The 22,777-nt window shown below is 42.9% G+C and overlaps 1 protein-coding gene and 1 pseudogene across 1 annotated transcript in view; both read right to left on the bottom strand.

Moving 5' to 3' along the window:
* Positions 1-410: 410 nt before the first annotated feature.
* LOC133504191 (5S ribosomal RNA) lies at positions 411-529 on the bottom strand (annotated as a pseudogene).
* A 4,587-nt stretch (positions 530-5,116) lies between these two features.
* Positions 5,117-22,777, bottom strand: part of adcyap1r1b (adenylate cyclase activating polypeptide 1b (pituitary) receptor type I) — a 37,876-nt gene continuing 20,215 nt past the window's right edge. Inside the window, exons 3-9 of the mRNA XM_061825109.1 lie at positions 13,863-14,039; positions 6,490-6,643; positions 6,334-6,394; positions 6,189-6,258; positions 6,032-6,123; positions 5,472-5,601; positions 5,117-5,167 (exon numbers count right to left, since the gene is read on the bottom strand). Coding sequence (XP_061681093.1) covers positions 5,117-5,167; positions 5,472-5,601; positions 6,032-6,123; positions 6,189-6,258; positions 6,334-6,394; positions 6,490-6,643; positions 13,863-14,039 — 735 coding nt within the window. The remainder of the gene's footprint in view (positions 5,168-5,471; positions 5,602-6,031; positions 6,124-6,188; positions 6,259-6,333; positions 6,395-6,489; positions 6,644-13,862; positions 14,040-22,777) is intronic.

Here is a 22,777-nt window from a genome sequence, read left to right as displayed (position 1 = left end):
TAATAATATACCAAAAATCCTCCGTTTGACGACACTTGACCTCTAAAAAGTGCATTTTGTATTTACTTGGGTTGTCTCTAATATTAAAATTGGTTTGATGATTTGAAACCTGGGCGGCACGGTGGCGAAGCTGTAGCGCATTGGCCTTAAAGTGTTCTCAGGACAGGGGTTCAAGTCCCAGCCCCGCCTGTGTGGAGTTTGCATGTTCTCCCCTTGCCTTCATGGGTTTTCTTTGCGGCTTCTTGCTCCCTCTCTTCCCTCCTGTTTCTTTTTCTTCTTTTCCCCTCAGCTTGTCCTGTTAGGGGTCGCCACAGCGTGTCATCTCAGATGAATGCATATTTTTGTTTGGCACAGTTTTATGCCAGATGCCCTACCTGACGCAGCCACTCTACATTTTAGCCGGGGAGAGAAGCTCAGAGCACCTGGTATTCCCAGGCTGTCTCCCATTCAAGTATTAACCAGGGCCAAACCCACTTAGCTTCCGAGATCTGATGAGATCAGGCGTTCTCAGGTTAGCATAGCCATAACCCTTCCATCCAGTCTCTCTTTCCAGAAAATTCCTTGTTTGCACACCTATCACCCCTCGTTACCCCCCCCCTGCATAAGAACCTGACAGATCCCAGAAACTCTTGCCATAGTATTGCAGCCCTTATAATAGTACCACGGCTCCTCAGTCTCCACATAAGCTTACGCATAAGCCAAGCAAGCTGCATGCCCTCATTACCACGAGCCATGCATTCCCTGCCTCAACAACGTGCCAGTGCTCCTCAAGGATCATCTACATTTCCCTTTTTTCAATAAATTATTCATCACAATCTCTCAGCCTGTGGCTGCTCTTGGGTCCATTCCCCATCCAAACGTGACAAAGCCCTTACAATACATACTGTTTGTCTGCCAAGTCAGACCAATATCTTATTGCACTATCTGAGCCAACCCCCAACTTTATCTCAAATACCCGAAGAGATACTGCGGCAAGTCCAGTAACACCACCACTAAGTTTATCCCTGAACCATGTCCCACGGCAATGGCTTGGTGATTTGATATAAAAAAAAAATAAATAAAAAAATAAAATACTTGCCCACCCTCTCGATGGTTACCATCAGCTCAGGACAATACACAGCTCACTCAGTTTCAGTTCAGGGGAGACCATTCTTGCCAAACAAGCCTTCCTGGTCTCATTGTCATTGGTTGCCAGGAGCACTATCTGAACTGCACCAAAAAGATTTAGTGCTTTGAGCTGCAGTATGGTGCATAGATGTATTATGTATAACTAGCTGTTAATATCCACCTATTCGTGCCTATTTCGGCTCCAATGATGCTCTGTGGGATGTTGAAATAAGTAATGGCACCCTATGGGGTTATCAAGTGGGCTTCCTTCCGTCATCAAGTGTTTCACTGATAGGCCCACGACAGTCTTAAGAGGGTTCAGCAGTGAATCCCAGGGTCCCATCAATTCTCCTGAAGGCCCAATTGGAACCCAAGATGTGTGTCAATGCAAGTCTGAGTATATCGAGTTAGAACCTCTTTGACAGCATCGAGAGTGTTTTCCTGGAGAAGAGATAACATTCCATGTTGCATCATGGAAATGGCTATAACTTCTGGAGATGGTGATTTGAGTTATGCTGCATCCAACCACGTTGACCCACTTCAGGCTGTGCCCAACTAAGCCGAATGTGTGGACTGACGAGCCAGCAGCAGTCACCACTGAGGCCAACCTCCAGACCGGGTAAAAGAGGAGGGCCTGCTTCCAGGAAATGTAATTCATGTTCATTTCTTTTTCATCATTACATGGGGTTGCAACTTGTGTGTTGGTCCCTAATCTAGGATCTGGATACGGAAGAAGGAAAAAAGTATCTCTACAGGTTGACAAGACAGTGGGATAAAGATGGGTAGGATGTGCAGCAGGTAAGGGTAATTAAAGATAGCGATGGAAATGTGCTGACTGGTGCCAGTAGTGTGCTAAATAGATGGAAAGAATACTTTGAGAAGTTGATGAATGAAGAAAATGAGAGAGAAGGAAGAGTTGAAGAGGCAAGTGTGAAGGACCAGGAAGTGGCAATGATTACTAAGGGGGAAGTCAGAAAGGCACTACAAAGGATGAAAAATGGAAAGGCAGTTTTCTCCTGATGACATACCTGTGGAGGTATGGAAGCAATTTGGAGAGGTGGCTTTGAAGTTTTCTTATTCAACAGCAAGAAGATGCCTGAAGAATGGAGGAAGTGTGTGCTCGTTCCCATTTTTAAGAACAAAGGCGATGTGCAGAGCTTTGGGAATAATAGAGGAATAAAGTTGATGAGCCACACCACGAAGTTATGGGAAAGAGTAGTGGAGTCTCAACTTAGGACAGAAGTAGCTATCTGCGAGCAACAGTATGCTTTCATGCCTAGAAAGAGTACCGCAGATGCATTATTTGCCTAGAGCATACTAGTGGAAAAGTACAGAGAAGGTCAGAAGGATTAGATTGTGTCTTTGTGGATCTAGATAAAGCCTATGACAGAGTACCAAGAGAGGAACTGTGGGACTGTATGCGTAAGTCTGGTGTGATGGAGAAATATGTTATAATAGTACAGGACATGTATGAGGGCAGCAGAACAGTGGTGAGGTGTGGTGTAGGTGTGACAGAAAAACTTAAGGTGGAGGTCCGACTGCATCAGGGATCAGCTCTGAGCCCATTCCTGTTTGCTGTGGTAATGGATAGGCTGACAGATGAGGTTAGACTGGAATCCCCTTGGACCATGATGTGGAGAAACAATTAGAAAGATGAAGGCATTTAAGGAATAAAGATTAGCCGAATTAAAAGAATGTCTGTGAGTGAATGAGATGGGTAGAGGGGGAAGAGTGAGGCTCCAGGGAGACGTGATAGCGAGGGTGGACGACTTCAATGACTTGGGGTCAACAATCCACAGCAATGGTGAGTGTGGTAAGGAAGTGAACACCTCCAAGCAGGTTGGAACAGCTGGCGGAAGGTATCTGGTGTGTTATGTGACAGAAGAGTCTCTGCTAGGATGAAGGGCAAAGTTTATAAAACAGTGGTGAGGCCGGCCATGATGTACGGATTAGAGACAGTGGCACTGAAGAAACAACAGGATGCAGAGCTGGAGTTGGCAGGAATGAAGATGTTGAGGTTTTCGCTAGGAGAGAGCAGGTTGGATAAGATTAGAAATGAGCTCATTAGAAGGACAGTCAAAATTTCATGTTTTGGAGACAAGGTTTGAGAGAGCAGACTTCGATGGTTTGGACATGTCCAGAGGCGAGACAGTGAGTATATTGGTAGAAGGGTGCTGAGGAAGGAGCTGCCGAGGAAAAGAGCGAGAGGAAGACCAAAGACAAGGTTGATGGATGTTGTCAGGGAAGACATGAGGCCAGGATTGCGCCCTTGTGAAACCAGATTTATTTTATTATCATTATCATATCATTATGGTTAGAACGTTTACCTCAGAGTTCTATGGTCCAGCGGTTCAAATGCCAGCCCTGCCTGTGTGGAGTTTACATGTTTCCCCCGTGCCTGCGTGGGTTTCCTCCCGGCACTCTGGTTTCCTCCCACAAACATGCATTCATTTTGATTGTGAGTGTGAATGGTTGTTATTTTTTATGAACCTGCAATTGGCTAACAACCAGTTAAGGATGTACACAACCTCCTGCCCAAAGATCACTGGGATAGGTTCTAGCACTCCCGTGACCCTTGTGAGGATAAGCGGCTCAGATAATGGTTGGATGAAAATTGTTTTATTTGAATTTTATTTAACCAGGTAAAAGACTAGTGGAGACCAAACATCACTTTTGCAATTGTGATCTGAGCAAGACCATTTCCTTTTATTTTCACTTACTCTCTCAAAAATATTTTCAAGTTCACATTTACTCAGTACATTCTTGCTCTTATTTAATAATGTAAAGCAAGAGAGGTATTTGGGGGGAAAATTAATGCACCCTTATGGTGACAGATTTTTTCAAAAGTGATATTTTGGGGCAAAATACCGTACATTAAGCCAAACAATCGATCCTGTTTTCGATACAAAAGATTACACTATTGGTGTTGAGCTACCAACTGACTTTGTGACTACTACCTAACTGGCCCAGTGGCTTTACACTGAGTAACAATTGTATAACGAAACATCTTGAGTCATTCGCTTGTCCGTCTTTGATGTGTATGAGCCAACAAACCTTCTTAATTTCTTTCTTTTATTCATGAAATACACATTTTGTATTTTTCAATTTGTTTCATGGAAAAAATGTATAAAGATTCATGACATCACTATAAGCAGACCTAGTTTTTCACTGCTGTTTCCTCTGCACTCCTCCTCAGGGAAAAATCAACATCACAAGCCTGTACTTTGTTGTCCAGCCTCATATCTGCAAGCTTTTTGTGTCTAAATGTTCTACCACCGTGAAAAAATGTCAAATTATGGCAGTAGTTACAATAACTACTCCACTGAAATCAAATTCAGTGGGTGGTCACCCAGTCCAAAATGTTGATCAGTTTACAGACGCCGGTCCAGTAGTAAGGTCACCTTAAATTGCCACTGACACCTAAAACATGAAATTTAGTATGTTGTTAACCAAAAAAATCAGCCGGAATGGACTCATCCGTTTGTTCACAGCAATTCAGAATGTTGGCGTGTATCGATTTTTTTAATCTCCCACCCTTCACTAGCTTCTGAGAAGTTCTCTTCTTCAAAAAGAGCTTCAGTCTCAGAAGGGGCATCAGAAAAATCCAAAAATCACTCTTGTTCATCTGCCATTGCATTTGGCACAGCATGTTGTCAATGGCGGTGTGATACCTCTACGAGAAATCCCGACATCACAGAAAATATGTCTGCCACTTGGATGTCGAGTCATACTTTTGCAACTTTGCGCTTTAAAAAAAAACTAACTCATATTATCATCAAAGTGATTAATATTACATGTATTTTTGATAACAATACCTATTTTAAAATACATATTTTGGTGTCAGTTGCACTTTAAGTTGCCGAAAACTGTTGACAAGTTAAAAAGGATGGTCAAGAATCTCTTATTGTCCCATATCCTGTCCTATTGCCATTTTAAGTTTTACTGCATTATCTCTTGAAGCAAACCACCACGTTGGAAGGTTTGTTTTGTTGCTTTGCTCAACGGAATGTCATTCTATGGTTTCCCCGGACGGGTGGTGGTGGGGTGGCACTGCACAGTGCTGGTGTGGAGATGTGAGGGATTGGTTATTGTATATAGCATTTCCTGCCATTTTAATTGTCTTTCTTGATCTCTGAAAAGTACTATGGGTTGCATTTTTATGTAGAGTATGAAAAGTGATATATAATAAATTTGGGGGTTTTGGATTGATTGGTTATTAACACTTATTTTTTGCAAGAGCTCCTGTTTAGTAAGAGAGTGCTAAATTCCTGCAAAAGTTTCTCCTTGTGAAGTAAAGTCGCTGTGCCGCAAAATGGTGTACTTACACCAACATCAACCGATTCTGACCCAAGTAAACCAGTTACCTGGAAGGATCCCTGGCCGAGCTCAAATATTAGACGCTCTCTCTTGCTGACATTCTCAGGAGAGAAGGCAAACACAGCATAATGGATCCCAAAAAGAGGAATTAGCAGCAGAGTGGAGCGTGCTAGTCTCCTGGCAAAATAGCAATGAGCGGATATCCTTCTGTTAGATCCCAAGAAGGGGCATCATGTTACATTTATATAGGTGAGCATTATATATATATATATATATATATTATATGGACAAGTGTGTTCCATCACATCAAAGGGGCTTAACTGAAACAATGTCCTTCATGATTTTTTTTAGATCTTTGGTGTGCTAAATATCACCCTAGCAAGCAGTGCCATTTCCTGGTAAGTATGTTCAAGTGGCAGGAATTGGCATTTGCAGATTGTGTAGTTGCACTTGGTGGCCATGTGGACCTGTACCTAAACTAGAATGTATATGTATGTCCTTGCTTGAAACTAAATGTATAGTTCTTATTTTTCCTGTTCTTGTAAATCATTTTACAAACAGGATGAAACTTTCATGAAACTTCTTAATCACAAGTAATGACACTTACAAGTAAATACTGGATTCCTTTCCTCCAATATCTGGGGAATGCAACTTCTGTATGAGGATGAGGATGATGGCAATAAAAAGTATAAAATTCCTCTATTGATAAAAAAAAAAACAAAACAAAACCTGAAGAATAACTGTCATCATCAGAAAAAACGCACCATAATTGAAGCCAACACGGGTCCCTTTATAAACCACCAGATAACAGCATTGTCATTCAAGTCCCAACAGCTGAAAGAGAATAATGGTGATTACAATGAAATAATGAAACAACCAACCTAAGGCTCAAGACTTTGTCAATCATACCCAATATCATCAAAATGCAGCCTCAGCACCACCCAGGCGGTTACACACAAGGTAGGGGTTCCTATCATGACACAGGACAAATACAATAATGGAATGAAATCCAAGAGTTGATTTTACAGTATCTTTGGGTAAAGAATCTCATGACAGAAGCCTCACCCCAGCCAATAATGATGCACCCAAAGAAGTATCTCTTCTCGGGGAAGAATGTCTCCACCAGTAAAGTGAAGACATAAAGACCCTCGATGAACAGCCAGAAATAGTTAGAGAGAACGCAGTAATGGAAGAAAACCATCACTGCCCGACACTCCAACTTCAAGAGAAAAGAGAACTGTGGGTTAAGAGATTTTTGATTTCACATGCATTGATTTGTGTGCACCGACATCACAATTAACGTCGAGATGGCCTATATTTTACTCACAAGTTCTCTTTACGTATTTTTGCACAGGAAAATGAAAATAGCAGTCATTTCCAATAACAATGTTTTTTCTTTCTTATTTTTTTTTGCAACTAATTTCCCGGGGAATTGCCCTTTTTTCAGCACCTGGCTTAGATTGACATCAGCGACGAAACTGGAGACCAAATTCGCAGCATACTCCATGTGGAAAAGGCGTTAACTATCCTATAAATTGGCAATATTTAATCAGTTTTTATACATCATCTCCATTTAGTGGTATACCCACTTCTAAAATGAAAACTTTTCAGGAAATAAAAAAGTAAAAATTCCATCTTGCCAAGTTTCCAAACACCCTTTGTTGAAATTGGTATTATACCTTTTATCACCATTACCGTAATTTTTCGAAAATAATGCACAATTTTTTCCATAAATAGTTTCAAAAAGTTAATATTATATTTAGGAATGGATGAAAAATAAAAAATACAATCACATTGTATATAGAGTATATAGAGGTACATCCATCCATCCGTTTTCTTCACCAGTTATCCTCACGAAGGTCGCGGGGAGAGCATATCCCAGCTGTCATCGGGCAGGAGGCGGGGTACACCCTGAACTGGTTGCCAGCCAATCGCAGGGCACATCAAGACAAACAGCTGCACTCATAATCACATCTAGGAGCAATTTTCGAGTGTCCAATTAATGTTGCATGTTTTGGGAATGTGGAAGGAAACCGGAGTGCCGGGAGGAAACCCACGCAGCCACGGGGAGAACATGCAAACTCCACACAGGTGAGTCCGGGATTGAACCCGGGACTTCAGAACTGTGAGGCCAACACTTTACCAGTTGACCCACCGGACGATATACAGGTACAAAGAGTGCTAAAAAAAATATACATATATATTTCAATATAATAATCGATGTCTTATGTGACACATTTATATATATTACATATATATTATGGTAATGTGCGCCCACATCCTGAGCTCTCTTACCTCCTCCGGGGAGCTTCACATTTTACGATCGTTAGTGTAGCATGCTTGTTGCTAAAACACCAAAGATCAGAAATGACTGCCCGTGAGCTTGTTTTAACATCCATCCATCCATCCATCCATCCATCCATCCATAAATCCATCCATCCATCCATCTCCTACCGCTTCTGCGGGTCGGGTCGCGGGGGAAGTAGCTTCAGGAGGGATACCCAGACTTCCCTTTCCCCAGCCACTTCTTTCAGCTCTTCCGGAGGGATCTCGAGGCATTCCCAAGCCAACGGAGAGACATAGTCTCTCCAGCGTGTCCTGGGTCGTCACCGGGGTCTCTTTCCAATGGGAAGGAGGCGCCCGGGAGGCATCCGAATCAGATGCCCCGTCTACCTCATATGGCTCCTCTCAATGCGGAGGAGCACCGGCTCGACACTGAGCCCCTCCCGGATGACCGAGCTTCTCACCCTATCTCTAAGGGAGAGCCCAGACACCCTACGGAGGAAACTCATTTCGGCCGCTTGTATCCGGGATCTTTTTCTTTCGGTCATGGCTCACAGCTCGTGCCCATCGGTGAGGGGAGGAACATAGATCGACTGATAAATTGAGAGCGTCGCCTTTCAACTTAGCTCCATCTTTACCACAGTGGACCGATACAAAGTCTGCATCACTGCAGATGCTGCACCGACCCGTCTGTCGATCTCCTGTTCCATTCTTCCCTCACTTGAGAACAAGACCCCAAGATACTTGAACTCCTGCATTTGGGGCAGGATCTCATCCCAGCCGCTTCACAGTTATCTGTGAACCGTTTCAGTGATAGCTGGAGATCACAGCTTGATGAAGCCAACAGAACCACATTATCTGCAAAGAGTAGAGATGCGATGCTGAGGCCATCAAACCGAACACACTCTACGCCTCGGCTGTGCCTAGAGATTCTGTCCATAAAAGTTATGAACAAAATCGGCGACAAAGGGCAGCCTTGGCGAAGTCCAACTCTCACCCGAAACGAGTCCGACTTATTGCCGGCAATAAATTTGACAGCAGTCGAACAGGGACTGAACAGCTCGTATCAGGGGGTTCAGTACCCCATACTCCTGAAGAACCCCCCACAGGACTCCCCGAGGAACACGGTCGAATGCCTTCTCCAAGTCCACTAAACACATGCAGACTGGTTTAGCGAACTCCCACGCACCCTCGAGGATCCTGCCATAGGTCTAGAGCTGGTCCACTGTTCCACGGCCAGGACAAAAACCATATTGCTCCTCCTGAAACCGAGATTCGACTTCCTGACGGACCCTCCTCTCCAGTACCCCTGAATAGACCTTAGAAGCACTGCCCTCGATGTCCACCCAATGTTGCAGAAGCATGTCATCCAGGACAGCCCAACAACATCCAGCGCCTTTAGGAACTCCGGGCGAATCTCATCCACCCCGGGGCCCTGCCACCAAGGAGCTTTTTAACCACCTCGGTGACCTCAGTCCCAGAGATAGAAGAGCCCGCCTCAGAACACCCAGACTCAGCTTCCTCATGGGAAGGTGTGTTGGTGAAATTGATGAGTTCTTCTAAATATTCTCCCCACTGACTCACAGCATCCCGAGATGAGGTCAGCAGCGCCCCATCCCCACTATACACAGTGTTGTCGGTGCACTGCTTCCCCTTCCTGAGACACTGGACCAGAATTTCCTCGAAGCCATCCTGAAGTCATTCTCCATGGCTCACCGAACTCCTCCCACATCCAGGTTTTTGCCAGAGTGACCACCGAAGCTCAAATCCGCTTGGCCAGCCCGTACCTCTGATACGACTCCTTCTTCAGCTTGACAGGTTGTCCCCCGCCTCCTCCGGGACGTGAGCAAAGTTCTTTCGGAGGTGGGAATTGAAATTCCTTTTGACAGGGGAATCTTCCAGCCGTTCCCAGCAGACCCTCACAATACGTTTGGGCCTGCCACGTTGAACCGGCATCTTCCCCTACCATCGGCGCCAACGCACCACTAGGTGGTGATCAGTTGACAGCTCCGCCGGTCTCTTCATCTGAGTGTCCAAGAGATGCGGTCGCAAGTCCGATGACACAACCACAAAGTGAATCATCGAACTGCGACCTAGGGTGTCCTGGTGCCAGGTGGACATGTGGACACCCTTATGCCTTAACAGGGTGTTCGTTATGAACAATCCGTGATGACCACAGAAGTCCAGTTACAGAACACCACTCGGGATTCTGATCGGGGGGACTATTCTTTCCAATAACGCCCCTCCAGGTCTCACTGTCATTCCCCACGTGGGCATTTAAGTCCCCCAGCAGAATAATTGAGTCCCCAGAGGCGGCACTCTCCAGCACTGCCTCTAAGGACTCCAAAAAGGGTGGGTACTCTGAGCTGCTGTTTGGTGCATTAGCACAAACAGTCAGGACTTGTCTCCCTACCTGCAGGCGAAGGAAGGATACCCTCTCATCTACTGGAGTAAACCCCAACATACAGGCCTGAGCCGGGGGGCAATAGGTATACCCACACCTGCTTGGCGTCTCTACCCATGGGCAACTCCAGAGTGGAACAGAGTCCAACCCTTCTCAAGAGGAGTGGTACCAGAGCCCAAGCGGTGCATAAAGGTGAGTCTGACTATATCTAGTCGGAACTTCTCAACATCATGCACCAACTCGGGCTCCTTCCCTGCCAGAGAGGTGACATTCCATGTCCCTAGAGCTAGTTTTTGTAGCCGGGGATCGGATTGCCAAGGTCCCCGCCTTTGGCCACCGCCCATCTCACATTGCAGCTGTTTTAACTCAAACCAAGACAAAAAATGTCGACTACAATGACTAGTTGTGAAGCCACTTTAAAAATAAATGTGTCATCGCTGACATGAGGAACCCGGAAGCAGTGCGGCAGTCCAAAACAACGAGAGCCTAATTGCTTCAAGTCGTTGTCAAAACAATGTGTACTCAAACTACGAAGTAAGGGCGTAGTGAGTACATAAAAAAAAAAAAAAAACGGGAGAGCGTACACAATTGAAATGCTTGCTTTTTTTTTTTTTTTTAATGTGCCCATTCCACTCATTTCTACGTACTTTGAGCTCACTTGGTTTGATATCCACTAGAAAGCTGCTACAGATTGTAGCCGAAAGGAGGGTGAGAGGGCGCGGTGCTGAACCAAAACTCTTGGATTCAAAACATATTTCCTCACAAATGCCATGGCTGGCACAGAGGATGACGTGCTGTGGGAGCAAGATGGGATTTTCGAGATCCAATGCAGGAGGCACTGGAAGTGGACCAACTCATCAATGATGAGTTCGACAGTGATGCACCAAAGGTAACTACAATGGATCTTTTTCGGATTGGAGATGAGTCAGATGCTTCTTTTGAAGGCTTGGCGAAGGATGTAAAGTAGTGGATAAACTGCAGTGTGCACAAACGTTTTATGCACAAATATATAATACAATATTTCAAAAGTCAAACAGTGTTAAATATTTATTCAAGACTGTAATATGTGTTATCAACAGTATTAATAAAATGTTATGGCATCATTGAGCATTTATTTTAGTTGGTTGAGGGATTCTGTTCTGACAATTACAGGGACCAGGACAAGTGTCTCCTGTGGCCTGTCCCGAGTTATATATTACTGCTAGATCAGTACATGCACAATGATTAGTATTGATTGTTGTACAGACAGTTTAAAAAAAATTGAAGTACAAACCTAACAAAATATAAATAAAGATAATTCCTCATATTTTCAGCATATGGGTAGCAGCAAATTGGTGGTGTGTATTGTACATAGGTAAAAGGATTTTCCAGATTTTTTTTTTTGTGAACTTTGGGCGAGCGCATTATACTTTGGGGTGCATTATACTCGAGAAATTACGGTATTTGCACTCACATTAACACAACAGCACTCCAAATTCATGTTCAATTGCTAATGTAATATGCGAAAAAAATGGCAAATTTATTGCACTGTTATTGATTATTATGCTATGAACAAGGTACCAGCCACCAGCTATGCCCTACATAGTTCATTGCGGTCACACACCCACCGACCGGACGAAAAGTCTTTAACATCACGAAAGCAAAGGCCTGTGTCATCATCTCCTGAGACTCCTTTTCAATACACCAGTGAGGTGACTAAACCTGTGGAGAGGGCAGAAACTAATTTGCGCTCATTTACCTCCATATGGCACATGCAGCTTCCTTCTGCAACAAAGCATTACACCAAAGAATTCTAACCAAACAAGCCTACTTAAATGTAAATAACCTCTCTATTTTCACTCATTATTTTCTTTCAAAACATCCAGGCTGAAGTGAAACCTTTTTTGTTGTTGTTTTTTCAGAATGAGGAAAATTTGATAGAATCCTACAACACTTCTCAGACAGTGTGAGAGTAGATTTTTTTTCCCCTCACTATTCAAATTGATTTACATTGTGAAAAATAGACAAAGTGGGCACAGAGCAATAGTATTGATTTAATAAGAAACCATCCATTTTCTTCTGCTTATCTGAGGTCAGGGCACAGGGACAGTAAATTTAATAGGTAAGCCCTAAGTTCCATCTCCCATCCCACTTCCATGAGTTCTTACGTGGGGATCCAGATCTGCCGAATGTCATAGTTTCTCCAGTGTGTCCTGGGTCATTCCGGGGTCTCCTCCCTGGTGGCGGTGCCCGGAACACCTCACCAGGAAGGCGTCCAGGAGGCATCCTAATCATATGACTACGGCACCTCATCTGACTCCTCTCAATTCGGAGTACAGGCTGCACTCCAAGCCCCTCCTAGATTAAGGAGCTTCTCACCCTATTTCAAAAGGAGAGCCCGGACACCCTGCAGAGGTAACTCTTTTCAGCCGCTTGTATCTGGGATCTTATTCTTTCGGTCATGACCCACAGTTCATGACCATAGGTGAGGGTAGTACTGTAGATAACCAGTAAATTGAGAGTTTCACCTTTCACCTAAGGCCTTTCTTCACCACAATGGAATGATACAAAGTCTGCATCACCGTAGAGGATGCACTGATCTGGCTGTTAGCTCCCGTTCCATTCATCCCTTACTCGTGAATAAGACCCCAAGATTGTTGAACTCCTCTACTTGGGGCGGGATCTCGTCCCTTATCCAGAGAGGGCATTCCACCCTTTTCTGACTAAGGACCATGGTCTTTAATTTTGAGTTAATTTTCATGTCAACTGCTTCATACTTGGCTGAGAACTGTCACTGCTTGATGAAACCAACAGTTCCACATCATCTGCAAAAAGTAGAGATGTCGTACTGACCACGAGTACAATATGCCTTGGCTGCACCTAGAGATTCTATCCATAAAAGTTATGGAGTTTTTATCGCTGACAAAAAGCAGCCTTGGCGGAGTCCAACTTCTACTCTTCCTTTCGACTTTTCCCATTAGAGGTCACCACAGTGCGTCATCTTTTTCCATGTCATAAAGCCCCAGACAATTTAGCTCCTAGGATCATTGGGACACACAAACCCCTACACCACGATAAGGTGACGGTGTCACAACCAGAACACGGGGTTAGACACAATTGCACGACTCAGGGGATGTAGAGGGAGTTCGGGAAATGTATTTATTCAGTCCAATGTCGGCGATCAGGCAGGCAGTCAAGGGGAGCAGCAGTAACAAGAGCGTCAGGCGTAGGAGGCAGGCCAGTGGCCAGGCAGGAGTTGGTACACGGGAGATCAGGAACGGGATTATGAGAGTGTGGGAACAAGGCATGAAGCTACGATCTGGCAAAGGCCAGACTGTATGTGTGGTTCTATATAACTGGGACGTAATTACTAGAGACGAGGCGTAGGTGTGCAGCTCCGCCGATTGCGGCAAGTGCGTGCCACCTCGGTGACCGGTACGTCAAGGACAGGGACCGGCAGGGCCATAACAGACCACTCAAAACATACTATTGCAAGGAAATGTACTTGTCATTCTGTCACTGACGTCAGTAGTCTGATGTGTCAATCAGGCAGGTTTTGATGTAAATGAAAATTTGGCTGAAAACTATCTATGTTATCAGAAAGCACCTAAAATTACAAGTGCGTCTCATTTGGGGAGATTTTTTTCTTCTTAGTTTTTTCACTCAGCAACTATGGATAAGTGCTGTTGTTGTGTGTTCAAATGTTCAAAGTATTAGTTACTGTAGGTCCTTTGAGGACAATATCCACGTGGGTGCTGTGTATGTTACTCACAGTGTGAATAAAGCAAAGCTCACTGTCCTCCTTGGAATGCAACACACTATATTTGATGAAGACAGAAATAGCTCTCAAGATGAATGACACAAATAGGTTCATGTGGATGAAATTCCTTGTACAGTGCAGCTTCCTGTATAGAAACCAGATGAGATGGTTATGATTATGACCGCTATGCTGACATGCAATCTCCTCGAATAGTTCTGGTATAGTGAGCCCAATTTCTTATTTTTTTTCCCCATACTGTAGATTGAAAACATTTGGGTTTTACATCAAACGATGTATGTAAGAGACTTTACAGGTCCCACAAAACACGGACAACCAGATTCAAGGACAGCTTTTTTCCCAGAGGCATCAACTCCTTGAACTCAAACCACTGAAATAACAGTACTGTAATGGAATATTATGCAACGGGAGTTTTGTGCATTTATTTATTTATCTATTTTAGCAATAACTGTGCCTTGATATTTTGTCTATTGTTTTTACCTAAGATGTTCTTCGATTTTTATTCTATTTTATTGCACCTTGCACCTTGTGGCGAAGCACTCATCATTTCGTTAAATGCACAGCATATAATGACATTAAAGGGATATCATGACATTAATGGGGGCACAAACCAGTGCAATTCGTAGGCCGGTCCCAAGCCCGGAAAAATGCAGAGGGTTGCGTCAGGAAGGGCATCCGGGGTAAAAACTGTGCCAAACAAAGAATCCCATACCAGATCGGTCGTGGCCCGGGTTAACAACGCCCGCCCCCGGCCGGCACTGCTAACCTGCAGGGCGTCGGTGGAAATTCAGCTACTGTGAGTCGAAGACAAAGAAGAGGAGGAAATCGGATCCGTCGTCAGAAGAAAAAGAGGAATGCACAGAGCCTACAACTGAGTGGAGGGACTTTAAATGTTGGGACTATGACAGGACAAGCTCAGGAGTTGGTTGACATGATGATTAGGAGAAAGGTTGATATTCTGTGCATCCAAGAGAGCAGGTGGAAAGGTAGTAAGGCTAGAAGTTTAGGAGCGGGGTTTAAATTATTCTACCACGGAGTAGATGGGAAGAGAAATGGAGTACGGGTTACTTTAAAGGAAGAGCTAGCTAAGAATGTCTTGGAGGTGAAAAGAGTATCATATCGAGTGATGAGACTAAAATTTGAAATTGAGGGTGTTATGTATAATATGGTTAGCGGCTATGCCCCACAGGTAGGATGTGACCTAGAGTTGAAAGAGAAATTCTGGAAGGAACTAGATGAAGTAGTTCTGAGCATCCCAGATGGCGAGAGAGTTGTGATTGGTGCAGATTGCAATGGACATATTGGTAAAGGAAACGGGGGCGATGAAGAAATGATGGGTAAGAATGGCATCCAGGAAAGGAACTTTGAGGGACAGATGGGGATGGACTTTGCAAAAAGGATGGAGATGGCTGCAGTGAACACTTATTTCCAGAAAAGGGAGGAACATATAGTAACCTACAAGAGCGGAGGAAGAAGCACGCAGTTGGATTATATTTTGTGCAGACGATGTAATCTGAAGGAGATTACTGACTGTAAAGTAGTGGTAGGGGAGAGTGTAGCTCGACAGCATAGGATGGTGGTGTGTAGGATGACTCTGGTGGTGGGTAGGAAGATTAAGAAGACAAAGGTAGAGCAGAGAACCATGTAGTGGAAGATGAGAAAGGAAGAATGTTGTGCGGCCTTTCGGAAAGAGGTGAGACAGGCTCTTGATGGACAGCAGAAGCTCCCGGAAGACTGGACTACGACAGCCAAGATAATCAGAGAGACAGGCATGAGAGTACTTGGTGTGTCTTCTGGTAGGAAAGGGGAGAAGGAGACTTGGTGGTGGAACCCCAAAATACAGGGAGTCATACAAGGAAAGAGATTAGCGAAGAAGAAGTGGGACACTGAGAGGACTGAGGAGAGGCGAAAGGAGTAGATCGAGATGCGACGTAGGGCATAGGTATAGGTGGCAAAGGCTAAACAAGAGGCATATGAAGACATGTACACCAGGTTGGACACGAAAGAAGGAGAAAAGGATCTCTACAGGTTGACCAGACAGAGGGATAGAGATGGGAAGGATGTGCAGCAGGTAAGGGTGATTAAGGATAGAGATGGAAATGTGTTGACTGGTGGCGGTAGTCTGCTAAATAGATGGAAAGAATACTTTGAGAAGTTGATGAATGAAGAAGATGAGAGAGAAGGAAGAGTTGAAGAGGCAAGTGTGAAGGACCAGGAAGTGGCAATGATTAGTAAGGGGGAAGTCAGAAAGGCACTACAAATGATGAAAAATGGAAAGGCAGTTGGTCCTGATGACATACCGGTAGAGGTATGGAAGCAATTTGGAGAGATGGCTGTGGAGTTTTTGGGCAACTTATTCAACAGAATACTAGTGGGTGAAAAGATGCCTGAAGAATGGAGGAAAAGTGTTCTAGTTCCCATTTTTAAGAACAAAGGGGATGTTCAGAGCTGTGGGAATTATAGAGGAATAAAGTTGATGAGCCACACAATGAAGTTATGGGAAAGAGTAGTGGAGGCTAGACTCAGGACAGAAGTAAGTATCTGCGAGCAACAGTATGGTTTCATGCCTAGAAAGAGTACCACAGATGGATTATTTGCCTTGAGGATGCTAATGGAAAAGTAGAGAGAAGGTCAGAAGGAGATACATGGTGTCTTTGTGGATCTAGAGAAAGCCTATGACAGAGTACCAAGAGAGGAACTGTGGTACTGCATGCGTAAGACTGGTGTGGCAGAGAAGTAAGTTAAAATAGTATAGGACATGTATGATGGCAGCAGAACAATGGTGAGGTGTGCTTTAGGTGTGACAGAAGAATTTAAGGTGGAGGTGGGACTGCATCAGGGATCAGCTCTGAGCCCCTTCCTGTTTGCAGTGGTAATGGATAGGCTGACAGATGAGGTTAGACTGGAATCCCCTTTGACCATGATGTTCACAGATGATATTGTGATATGTAGTGAAAGCAGGGAGCATGCAGAGGAACAATTGGAAAGATGGAGACATGCACTGGAAAGGAGAGGAATGAAGATTAGCCGGAGTAAAACAGAATATATGTGCGTGAATGAGAAAGGTGGAGGGGGAAGAGTGAGGCTACAGGGAGAAGAGATAGCGAGGGTGGAGGACTTCAAATATTTAGGGTCAACAATCCAGAACAATGGTGAGTGTGGTAAGGAAGTGAAGAAACGGGTCCAAGCAGGTTGGAACAGCTGGCGAAAGGTGTCTAGTGTGTTATGTGACAGAAGAGTCTCTGCTAGGATGAAGGGCAAAGTTTACAAAACAGTGGTGAGGCCGGCCATGATGTACGGATTAGAGACGGTGGCACTGAAGAAACAACAGGAAGCAGAACTGGAGGTAGCAGAAATGAAGATGTTGAGGTTCTCTCTAGGAGTGAGCACGTTGGATTGGATTAGATATGAGCTCATTAGAGGGACAGCCAAAGTTGGATGTTTTCGAGACAAGGTTCAAGAAAGCAGACTTCGATTGTTTGGACATGTCCAGAGGCGAGAGAGTGAGTATATTGGTGGAAGGGTGCTGAGGATGGAGCTGCCAGGCAAAAGAGCGAGAGGAAGACCAAAGAGAAGGTTTATGGATGTGGTGAGGGAAGATGTGAGGGCAGTTGGGGTTAGAGAGGAAGATGCAGAAGATAGGCTAAGATGGCACGCTGTGGCGACCCCTAACGGGACAAGCCGAAAGGAAAAGAAGAAGAAGATTTGATTGATTGTTTGATTGATTGAGAGATAAATATTTATTTTCAGGTATTTTTACCTGGATCAGACATACAACTTAAAAGACAACACATTTTGTTTGATTCCACACTCCAATCACGTGCCAAAACTTTGGATGATGTTAAAGAGAGTGATTTGTTAATCATGTGTCATAGTACAGGAAGAGTGATTATTCAAACATTACATTCAGATTTTGGTTTTATCTCTGAAGACAACGTTGATACTAAAGTTAGTTAGAGGATTAACAGAGGTTACTGGATGAATATCAAGCAATTGTGAAGCTGAAAGAAGATGGGAAACCGATGTATGAGATACTGACTCCACAGACCAAAGAAAAGAACAGTTATTGATGACAGAAACATGAAAGGCTATAAAGAAAGACGCTAAAACTACTGTTAGTGATATCAGCGACAATGTCCAGAAAGTATGAAAAACGTCATGAACATCAATAATAGTGCAAAGGCTAAACCAAGTCATTAACAAGAACAATAGAAGTGCATGGCTTTGTTAAAAAAAAAAAAGTGTTTTGATGATCCTCAAAATCCGAGTGAAATGAAGAAACAAAGATTAACATGAACTAAAATAATGGTTTTCCTGTCAGTGAGGCTTTGCTAGAGATACATGTAATCCTGAATATACAAGATCATCTGTGAAATTTACTGGAGGTAATTTCATGGCTTGGACTTCCATGGCTTCCTATCAGATGGGGTCTTTAATCTTCATTGATAACAGCAGAAAAAGAAGCAACAGCAAGACTCAGAAGTCACCATAACCCTTTTTGCCTGAGATCAATTTCCAAGCAGCAAGAATATTTCTGACTATTTTTAGAATTGATTATTCTATTGATTTGTTTAACTGAATAATGAAATGGAATTTTATTTTGCACTAGAGTTGATCACCAATTTATTTTTACTACACAAAAAATAATCGTAATGTTCCCGTGATTTGCGGGGGTTACGTTCTTTACACACCCTCGAAATCACAAAAATACACAAATAATGGATGCAGCATCAATACACACTGGTTACACTCTTAGCGTGCAGACCAGCACATGTTTTAACGTGGATATAAGCTATCACATGATGGCGGTCTGAGGCAATGAGGAGCAATTTCAATTCATATCTGTAAGTAGAAAAAGCTTACAGTGCCCCAAACACTGCGTGTGCAGGCAGGTCATTGTTGACGATGTTGTACACACTCACCGTGTCAAATTGAAACTAAAATTATCATTCCACAGCGAACAGAATAGCATAAATAGCAAATAATAAAAATAACAAAAGAATGACACGAAATAATTGACACAAAACATCCATTTTAAACACCCCCAGCATGCTTTGGGACACTCTTAGTGGAATGTAAATAGCGTAAGATTTCAAAAATTGTGAAAATACTGTAAGCTTAAAAAAAACAAAAAAACTTGGAGACCAAAATTCGTAAATACACAGGTTTGCATAGAGTGAACCACAAATGAGCAAGCCCACACTGGATTGTTTTCATGGACTATATATACAAGAGAATATTTACTGAGAGTCTGGATTCAGAGGATTTGGACAATTTTAAGGTCAACAATGACTCTAAATGATGAATCATTACCAAAATAGTTGTTGATGAACTTGTTGGTCAAATACGAGTAATACAAATACAAAAAAATACAAAACAGTAAAAATACAAAAACATCATTGTCAGTTAATCAATGAAATTGTGACACCTCTACAATGATCCACAGCACACTCCCATCATAAAAACTGATTTACATTTTTACTTACATTTGAGGGGAGTGGAATATTTTAGACTGTTAAAGTCAAGAACCAGAGTTAAATCTGATAGAGCATGCAGCTTATCTATTACAGATGAGCTTGAAGAGTGTCAGCCCCACGCCAAAACAAATTAATTGAATGAGGCTGAGGTGAAACTCCAGAAAATCCTCATAAAAGAGATTTCTGCATGACAGAGCGCACCAGTTAATCAGGCATGCCCACGCTTATTTTTTCATATTATTATAATAAATATAAATACATTCTTATTATAATTTTCATAGGCAAACTTAAGGAAAATTACACATGTAACCACATTTTTTGTTGGATTTTGAATAATATTTTATAAAAGGATGGGATAATTGATCATCTGATGTATTAATGTATAATCTGAATAAAAAGTTAAAAAAATAGAAACTGATAGAATACTAAATACTATAATATAGAATTAAACAAGCTCTGACCAATTTTTTCACGTTTTTGCAAAAAAGCACAAATTTTTCTTGTTTTTTTTTTTTTTTTAGCATGTAGACCAACAATATTAATAGGTAATCAAAAAAATGTGTTATATACTAATTACCCACATTCCAAGGAATGATTTGGTTCCTAAAATACATGATTTGAACCATTTTTTAAAAAAACAATGGCGGTCCCTACCTTTGCATGCGGCTAGTTTTTGTGAAAGATTTTAAATGAATGAAATTTTATATTATATAACCCTTATAACCTTATTATATAACCCTAACCCTATATATATATATAATATATATATATATATATATATATATATATATATTACGTTCAAACGAATTTTGTCGTACTTTCAAACTTATGGCAGCTCGCGACAAAAAACAAAATCAATATTGTAGCGCATCATTAAATATCACATCGACGGAAAAAAGTAGTGACACCACATTTTACCCTGTGGTTCTGGAACGTTGGCTTGACCACAGCTATATGGGCCGGAAAGATCAGAACCACATGGGTATAAGATCTTGTCCAATTTTTGGGGAGATGACCCCTAAGGATATCTCCCCACACCACCACCAGACATTCCGCCACTGGTACCCATGTAGAATGTCTGTTGGTAGAGAGATTGTTTTGTTACACATAGCAGTTGGCACTGTTCCAATGGATGAGTATGTGGTGCCGGTGCAGTTACTAGCTACACAAGTATAATCCCACTCATGAGGCACCTGCAAATAAGGTGGCTGGTGGCTCGATTTAAGGGGAGGGTAGACCTTTCCGAATGTATCACACATGGGTGCATTAGTAAGCATCACATTTTTTGTGGATGACACCAACAAACTGCAATTTACAGTATCGGGGATGGCGGGTGTGGGGAACAAAGAGGGACGGGCCTTAAAACAAACCACACAACCCTCATTAACCCCTTGAGTAGCTTGGTGTGCAGCTGTAACCCAGATGTTCTTGGTGACATCTGTGCCTGCGACCAGATAGATGATCTTATTTGGGGACAGCTTATAGGGGTCTAATCCATGAACCTTCTGATCTGCCTGACCGACAGAAATGTATGTGGGAACTGGATTAGCCGTCAGGGGATCCTTACATACAATAACATCAACAAAAGGGTCCTTAGCTGGACCTGAGTAGTTTGCTTAGAGTCTCAATAGCATAAGATAATAATAATGAGTTTTGCTTATTAGTCATATTTATCGTTATTACGATATTGTGTGGTAGCCAGGTAAATTTTATTATAGATTTCCATTGTTTACGCAGAGCGGTTGTTGGATATGGTTTCCAATTTTCTCCTGAATATGCTACTGTGTTCCCCCAAGAGTTATCACGCTGCCCGATCATGACATAATAGTGATAACTTCCTGGGGAACCATTTGTTAGAGGTTTGAGACTTTTTTTTCGCCATATTTGAATTCTGAGTAAGGGATCTTAAATGAGAGAGTTTGGTTTACCTTTACACAGGCCTCTATTAAGGAGACATGACTACTTTGGTTTGAGCACTGTTGACTGGGGTAGTAAACCAGACCATGACCTTTTTGCATTGCTTCATGCCTCGGTCTTTCCTTCGGTTTGAGAGGGAATGGCAGTGGGGGTGGTGGAACCTCCCCCCATCTAGATCTTACCATGACCTTTTCATACAGATGTTTCTCACGGAATTCTTCATGGTTTCTCTGCTCACTCTGGTGTCGATCATAGTTCAGTTTCACAAGTAAGAGGCCATATGACAGTGTGCCCATAATTGGAAGGAGACTGGTTGCGATGATCAGCCGTTGGTTGATGGTGTTGCATATCGTTGCAGTGTAGGAAGCTCAGAGGTTACGAGGACTTAACCTTCACGGAAACTCTGTTCACTTGTGGGAGCTTTGGGAGTTGGGGGAGGTCACCCTGTTGCCAGGTCGCCAAGCAGCCGATGTTTCACCTGGGATAGATGAATCCAGTTGGTCCTTCCTTCCACCTTCACAGCTGTGGGTGGCAATCAGCACTTGGTAGGGCCCCTCTCACCACTCGTCCGACCACGTTTTCCTCTTGATGACCTTGATGAATACCCAATCTCCAATTGTGATTGGACGTCGATTATGCTGTAGGGACAATGGCATATCTGGCAGTTCATTGGCATGGCGAAATTCGCTATATTCAAACGTCTTCTTCATATAATAGGCCAAGTCATGTCATGTCATGAGTCCGGGGTGTCCTTTGTTTTCAGTGTCAAGTCTGGTATAGTGGATGGCCTTCCATCCATTGCACAGTTCAAAAGGGGTTAGACTTTTCCCTTCTACAGGCAGGATATGCATATTCATTTTTTACAATGTCAATACAGTCAGGCGATGGTCTCCCTGTCTCCTTCATAATTTTGATCAACTGATTTTTTATAGTACAATTTGTTCTCTCAACTAACCCAGCACTTTATGGGTGATAAATTCAATGCATTTTCAGATTTGTCTTGAAGTGCTCTGATAACCTATCTATAACATTCACGAAATGAGAACCATTGTCACTCCTGATAACTCTCGGGATTCCAAATGTTGGTATTGTGTTTTTGCATAATGCTTTAGCCATGGTTAAATAATCCGGTTTGGCTGTGGGGAATAGTTCAACCCATTTTGAAAACATATCAATGATAATCAAACAGTATTCATAACCTTATGAATTAGACAATTGAATAAAATCCATATGTATTGTATGAAATGGATGCCCAGGCTCTGGAAATGAGCCCCTTTTTGGTTTTACTGTGGATTATCTTTTATCCAGATTAAACATTGTCTGCAAAAATTCTTTGCATATTGCGTGAACACAAATGAATTAAACTGCCCGTTTACTTGGTCAGCCATCCCTCCTGATGACACATGGCAAAGACCAAGTGTCACAGTTGCTGCCCAGGAGAACATAGACCGTGGAAGCTACGGCTTGTTATCCGGACCGCTATAGAGACCATTGTCCAAGGTGCCCTCTCCTCCC

The sequence above is a fragment of the Syngnathoides biaculeatus genome, chromosome 7 (genome assembly GCF_019802595.1).
Source record: "Syngnathoides biaculeatus isolate LvHL_M chromosome 7, ASM1980259v1, whole genome shotgun sequence".
NCBI classification, from domain to species: domain Eukaryota; kingdom Metazoa; phylum Chordata; class Actinopteri; order Syngnathiformes; family Syngnathidae; genus Syngnathoides; species Syngnathoides biaculeatus.
The sequence above is the reverse complement of the archived record's forward strand: the minus strand, read 5'-3'. Positions and strand labels throughout refer to the sequence as shown.